The sequence below is a fragment of the Haliotis rubra genome, unplaced genomic scaffold, assembly GCF_003918875.1.
Source record: "Haliotis rubra isolate DU_JTF1 unplaced genomic scaffold, ASM391887v1 Scf24, whole genome shotgun sequence".
Lineage (NCBI taxonomy): Eukaryota > Metazoa > Mollusca > Gastropoda > Lepetellida > Haliotidae > Haliotis > Haliotis rubra.
The window spans coordinates 2,673,592-2,681,250 of record NW_025766447.1 but is presented as its reverse complement, the minus strand read 5'-3'; the positions used below and the strand labels follow the sequence as shown (position 1 = coordinate 2,681,250).

At 42.1% G+C, this 7,659-nt stretch overlaps 1 protein-coding gene across 1 annotated transcript; it reads right to left on the bottom strand.

The window, feature by feature from the left end:
• Positions 1-3,436: 3,436 nt before the first annotated feature.
• LOC124278631 lies at positions 3,437-7,007 on the bottom strand. The gene is made up of 2 exons (XM_046714399.1): positions 6,928-7,007; positions 3,437-6,469 (listed from the first exon to the last, which is right to left on the bottom strand). The coding sequence occupies exon 2, from the start codon at positions 6,174-6,176 to the stop codon at positions 5,136-5,138; it is 1,041 nt and encodes a 346-aa protein (XP_046570355.1). The 5' UTR covers positions 6,177-6,469; positions 6,928-7,007; the 3' UTR covers positions 3,437-5,135.
• Between the last annotated feature and the right edge of the window lie 652 nt (positions 7,008-7,659).

The window sequence follows — 7,659 nt, the reverse complement described above, 5'->3', positions numbered from 1 at the left end:
TTGTTCCTATGATCAGGTTTGAATCCATCATGTCAATATTGCAACACCTCCTAAGTGACAGTCAATTAGCTGGGCATTCAGTTAGCGTTTTAACACATGGACACACCTGTAAACTTAAAAGACAATCTACTTTAGGCGATTACAATCAACCATCACCGTAAACGTGGGCCGTGTCACTTGCACATTTGAACGCAATTGGATTGATCTCAAGATTACGTGACATCGACATCTTTTTCTCCTTCGTCTTCTACATTAGCCTACAAACGTGCACAGCTGTCTTCCCGTATCAACAATGGAACCGGTTACTCCACGCACCTCCCTACATCCTACCTTGTAGTACTGAGAAACGTCCTAGACAGTCTGGATTAGAATTCATTCCCAGCAACCATCCCAATGTAAGTCGCACAAGGGCATTTTATTACCCTGATGCCGCAGATTGTAGATCAAAAGCGTTATCTGGCGAAGACGATATTATATACCTGCCGTTATTGCCGAATTGGAACAGTGCTGTATGCAGCCTTTCACAACAATAAGGGGTGACAGATAGACAGACCAAAGAACATGCAGACATATTTCGATTGTGATAGCTGACGCCAGCTTTTCCTCAAAATACTGACGAGTTTCGATTCCACGCCAATTATCCCTGGACAAGTACATGTAACGGTAGTTTCTGTGTAACATCCATAACACACGCACATCTGTCGCCACACAAAAACAACCAGCATAAGAAATAACTAATATTTACGGTCAGTCAACAAGTAACCATTTCTGGATTTTGATGGGTTTCACAGAACGTTTAATTCAGGCCAACGTTTTAACTACTGGTGGCACGAAACAATGACTGTGTCCACCATCTCCTCGTTACTCTAGACCAGGCCAATAGTCCCATGTGGGTGTGTTCAGGGGCACCTGGTAACCACACACCACGGTCCACCGAGACTAATGTAGGGGCAGTCCGGCATGCCGGAACACACCATCAGGCATACCATCAGACCAGGGAACAAAGACAGCACTGGTGCGACAACACCAACCACCCTTAACAAACATTGCCATACAGAGGGTACAGGCGGGGGTACAGCCTAGCGGTAGCAGTGTTAGTGGGTCAGGGCGCGGGGTGGGGCATAGGCCAGCTTAAGTGGGAAGAGGGTAGGTCGTGTGTACGACGAGGGGGTAATGGGGGCATGAGATAGGGCGTGGTCAGTTCCTGTAGGGCGACAGGGTCACTACAGATTAGGCTGTGCGCAGTGGCTAGGTCCGTACATGTTGGGAATAGTGCTAAAGGTCTGCTAAAGGTAGTTACATAGAGCATTAACAAGGAAAAGGTCAACCAGGGGATGGGGAAATGCGTTAAGTCAAATTTATACGATAGGATAGGTCAGCCAGGGTGGACAGAGGGTAGAACATTGCAGAGATCCTGAGGGTAGAGATGAGATAGGTCAATGATAGAGGCAAAGAGAATATCATCTTGGGGTATAGAGAGACGTAATATAGCTAGACAGACACAGGCAGAAAGAGCAATCCAGAGGTTAAAGACACACATCTCTCGACCAGTCTGATCCACACTGACCTACGGAGAACTGACCCACGTGGTTCCGAACATGGTTTAGCAGCAGGGCATCTGATCATCACACAGGCAGTGAGACTGCACACCTGGTCAGTACACAGGTAATCACGTTTACTGAAACCATAGCGCTGTTTCTCAAACAAGGATTCTGTGATGGTGGCAAGCATCCACGCGTGAGGACAACAAAAGGACAACACCAGTAGCCCGCGGGGACAGCCACGGGTCAGCTGTGGTCAAACATCGTTACAAAGCCGCTTGAGGTGATTCTGATACAATGGACATCACAGAAATCTGACAGTGATCTTTTCATGGCTGGGCGTGGTGATGCTCAACGACAGCAGCTGATAACAACATGGGACTGTATCTCTATTGTATCAACGTCTCCCCCATTGCCAATATTTACAGCATTGCATATGCTAGTTCACAGAGGACCTCATAAATCTCATGTCTCAATGATCATATTAACGTGCTCGTTTATAGCGTATTTACTTGGTCGTGTTCGTTTATAGTCACTGTGTATTTACTTGGTAGATTGCAGATACGTCCACCCCTGTACGCCATATAATCGTGTGTAAACATACTAGTCGCAAAGAGTTAAAGAATAATATTGCTAGAGTTAATATGACATTACATTTCATATCACTATTGTTACTCTATCACTCTACTACATTCTTTCATATTACTACTTGTCACTCCTTTAAATTCCTTTACATTACTGACCCTTGAAGGTCCCTGTTGAATTGGTTTTCAGCATCCCGTGCTTATCGTAAGAAGCGACTAACGGGATCGGGTAGTCAGGCTCGCTGAGTTGGTTGAGACACGTAATCGTACCCCTATTGCGACGGTCGATGTTCATGGTGTTGATCACTGGGTTGTCTGGTCCAGACTTTATTTACTGACTGTCTCCGTATAGCTGGAATATTGCTGAGTGAGGCGTAAAACAACAAATACACCGCAGTTTCTTATTACCATGGCTAATCCGACAATAAATGATGGATAAACTGTAGTAATATTAAATACTACAGTCGTTCTTTATGTTCTTTTGTGCAGTACAAATAATGACCTATCTGACATTGACTTCACACCAACAACCAACTTTAAAAGCAGGTTGACCTTCTATTTCAATATTTGAAGATACCAAGGAAAAATAAGAAAAGCAGTTACATAGACGAATCAGGATTACTGTAATATGAATGACTGTGTGTATATATATATATATATCCCTCTCACGTCGTACAAGGTCAAGGTCGTAGTGGTTCCAAGTGTTATCTAAACTGCATAATAACCTATTTCTGCTTCTCAAACATATTTTTCCTCGTACATGATTTATTCAGAGACATGGAATTTGTTGAAAGCAAATATCGACCGACACCAAGTCTATTCATTTACCGACAGCAGATGTTCTATATTGGGTCATAACGCTCGATATCTACAGATATAACTGTATCGTCACTTACAAATCGATCGATGGAAATTGATTCCATCTCAACCCGGTTACACAAATCGGTTTGATCCAAACCCACAACAGATGGCCATCCATTCTCGCGTGATTGTTCAGGAAGTCAATTCTGATTAAATTTTGGTGAAATAATTCATCGTTCGGTTGTCTGGTGTTATCGTCTGCTGCAAGGCGGCCATGTTGATTATAAACTAACACATATCTGGGTAATGGTCGATGCAGCCTGAAGACATACGATATGCATGACCACATGCGTGGCTGCACGCTGGGCGTTGTTGCAACGTTCACAAGCGACAATAACATCTCATGAATATCGTTAACAACATACACCGACAAAACATATTAAGTGGCAACACGCTACACCCCGTAACCATGGCAACACCAACACACGGAAACACGGAAGCAAAAGAAAATATAGTCTGAATAGTTTATTACGATATTATTCATATTCATTTTGTGACTAATATTGTTTGAAATAGACCTTGGCACATGTAACATTTCTGTAAGAACAGATGGATTGTCCCATCCCTGGACAACGCTATACATACTTAAGTAGAGATATAAGTGTATAAACAGCTTATATCTGGAGCCGTCACGGTTGTTTACGATAGCTAAACATTATGACTTCCCAAAGAGACACACAGAGCTTTCAGGGCATACACCAAACAATTTCAATACATTGGGTGCCTTTATCATTTTATCTAAACCGGTTGTGGACTTATGAGTTAAGGCTTTCATAAAATATGACTTAAATAAATTCCCATGACGGTAAAGGTTACGTATGACCAATTAACAAAGGATAAAAAACATTACGAAAGTCCCTTTAATACGAGCGTTGGCTCTACATGAATATATCGGAAGCGCGGCAAGAATACGGTCTGGTTGGTGATATTAATAAGTTATTTCCTGGATTTTGTATTATATTTTACAGGTGTTCACTACCTCATTAACCACTACCTGGCATCCAGTTGGCGCGTGTCGTTTGTATTGCATGATTCAGCCAATATTGTCATAACCAGCTGTGCTTATATTTATACAAAGGATTGAAAACAGCGAGTTGAGTAAATTATAAATATGGATGAAACTTGACAATTTAGTGCTGCTGCAGTACAGATTGACGTCGACACAGCACTACAATGCTGCCGCGTGAGACGACCCTGTGGATGCTTTCAAGCTATTCACAGCGTTACATACCATCTGAGATTAATTTCACATGAAAACAATTTCCTGGTTTCCTGAATTTGTGAGACTTTAATAATTCAAAATAACATTTCCATCAAACAAATTATTTGACAACAAAGTTTGCTCCGGAATGTAAATATTTATCAAACGTGAGAGTTACCAACAGACTCTGATTGTAAAGTGTAAACTTTACTGTAAAGGTGATATCAAAACAACAGTTCGTCAGGAAGGTAAAGACCAGAACCATACACAGGCGCCTCCATTTAAATTAATTAAGTACAAACGATTTGTATATCTCATCCCAGGTTATTTCCATATAAGGTGACATTTAGTAACGATTAAGGTTTGGTATTGTAATAATATGCTAAACACGTACAAAATATGGCATTTCGTATAATATCATACATATCATATATAATTTACACAGAAAAAGATGTAATACCATGTGACACATCCACCATGAGGGCGGAGGGTAGGCGTGTCTGACCCTGGGGTCATGGAAGCATAGACCCCACTCCAATGAATATTTGCAGCCATAGTAAACCGGAAATCACTGGAAGAGTTACGAGCCTTCGTAAAATCAGCAGTAGTTATCCTTCATTTTAGTATTAATCCCCAGCACGTGCACTTACCACCCCGGGAATCAGGACGTGGTTTGAATGTTCCTCATCCCAACTCAGATTCATTAATCCTCAACAAATTGGTTCACAATTTGAATCACAATATATTCTGAGTAAATGACAAGTGTTGCTTGATAAAAGTGTGTCTTTTTCAAAAACAAATGCTTTCAAGATTTGGTATCAGGATTATGTACGGAAGCACACGCGTATCACACACAGGGTACAGATTCTCAAACAGTTCGCCATGGATGTTTATGCCGTTGCTCGAAGTACATCCGATGACGGTTGTGGGTCTACTGTAAGTAAGTTTTTAAGCCTCGTACTCCTTAGAGAATGCATCTGCAAGCTCGTCTGGGGGTCGGAGTTCCACCTGGAAGTTATGGGACTTACCCTCCGTGGACAACCTCCTGGAGTACAACTTGAAGCAGGCACCAAGGGCCAGGGCCATCTTGCGGGAGTTCAGAGAAGAATCACACAGGTAGGCATGGCACTCAGTCACTTTGCTTCGTGAGGACAGTTCCTTAACCACAATGAACGTAAACACACGCCAGTACTTGATGTCCTGTACACCATACGATATGAAGTCTATTGGTACCATACCGTACTCAACTCCCTTCACCTTATTCAGCTTATGCTCTCTTATATCAATGCCCTTTGGTGTGAACACAAGGTAAACTAAAGGAAGCTCCAAGCGGTCTGTTGCCTCAAGACCCTTCTTGACCTTATTGACCATCTCGTCCACTGGCTTCCTCACATGGTGGAGTCCATACAAGCCCTTGGAGTCTTTCTTGCCCAAATACTTGGCAACAAACAACTGAGGTAGACGATCAATTCGAATCTGGTTGAATTCGGAAGAAAACGGTCTGTGTTTCGGCTTTTTCTCAAATTTGGTTAATTTCCTAAGGAGAGCAAAGGGGGACTTCTTTTTCTTCTTTTCCTTAGTGGGACTAGACTCTTTTACAGATTTTGATTTCTTACCGTCTTTGCCTCCGGCCTCTGAAGCCTCTGCCACAGCCCCTGCTAGGGCAACAGTTGAAGTACCGTTAGCTGTGGGTTTCTCCTCCTCTTCATCCTCGTTGTCGTCGTCGCTAGGTTCTTCCTCAACAATGTCCTCTTTGATACTGCTGCTACTAGAGGCAGCTCCCATTGAATCGTCGTCCCGTAAACTATTTTCTCCATCACCAACAGATATGTTGGTATCGGGTTCCAAACAAAGTCCTGTGTCAAATTTTCCAACCACATCGTTGAAATCTATGTCGCTATTCAATGAAACGTCATCCCCTAGGACCAACACATCATTAACACCTTGCGACGATGAACACGAGGCAGTTTCCTCTTCAGCAGACGACATTTTCACAGGTAAATATGGTGAGCAGATGAGAACCTATTTCACCCTACCAGACTGTCCTCCTTGATAACGACACCTGTTCACAACTACAGGGATCTACCAGGGGCCATACCTGATAATAGTTCGTAACAACTTGGCGTGTGTCCGATCGATGACTCGCTGTATGTGACAAATTCCACCTCGTGAATTTTCGCTGAAATTTGTTGATCTCAAGCAATTGAGTGAGTCGCACCCATTCAAGTCTTGGCTTCACGTAGGTAATGATGCGCACGTCGTTTTCAAGTCCCTTTGTAGCGCTGTCAAGAGATAGAAGAAAACGTGAAAACTAAACTATGATGACAGAATCTGTCAGGGCAAGATCCTACTTCTTTCCCACTCTCGTCTCTGTGACCTGTTACAGGACAAAATCAACACAAATCGATTCAGACAAAATCACTGAACCAGTAAGTGACGACAGATTTCTTATAGCAGAGCGAGTGGGACCTAACGGCTTAGTGAACTCATATGCATGAGATCTATAATTTCAATGTTATTTTTATCGTTAACAACTTCAGTGTACCACTTGCCCTAACACGGCGACTGTGCTACTGTCACAAACACAACAACCGACTGAAAGGCGGTTTCTCTTAATTTTCTCCGACACTAAATGTCATGTCTGGAAACGACACGGGGCCGCAAATTGGGAAATTCGTAGTTTAACAAACCAAAGTCTTCATTAGCTTGGCAATCCTTAATTAAATACAGTTCTACATACCTGGAGACGCGCTCCCTCCATGACTAACTCGTCAGGCACACCGCTCAGGTATGCATGCCGAACAAACCCGTCCACGAGAGCTATTTATAGAACTCGACGCGCAAGACGGCAAGCAGGTTTATAGGTGAGGTTCTTTTAGGGTTGGTGATTTCCCTGGGGGCGACACTGGTTAATACAATATTCTTTGTATGGGTGTTTCGCGGACAGGTTGGTTTAATTAAGATATGTATCCCGAAGTGTTTGCCCGTAGGGAAGTAGTGTTAGCGCTATAGAAATACAATATGCTCTTAAGGAACAACAAATAAACATTTTGTTTTCAAATCCGATTCGCATTCCGTGTCGAGTTTCAAGTTTCATTCGCCCGGGTGTTTATTCCGTTTACATTTGACTGTAGTTGCCTCATTGAATCACATAATGCATTAGACATACCAGTAATCAAATCAAGGGGAATATTTGTTTTCATTAAACTTAATCGATTTCTTTATGCTGATCGTTTATTTGTTTAGTTTATTGTGGGGGGTTGTTTTGATTTTTGTGTTTTTGTTTTTTGTTGTTGTTGTTGTTGTTTGTTTGTTGTTTTGGGTTTTTCGTTGTTGTTGTTTTTATTATTATTTTTTTTTTATTTTGGGGTTTCTGTTTTTCGGGGTTTTGTTTTTTTTTGGGGTATTGAAGTTATTTTTCAATTCAGCAGGCATATTTCACAATGCTTTAAATGTCTTCGCCTCAAAGATT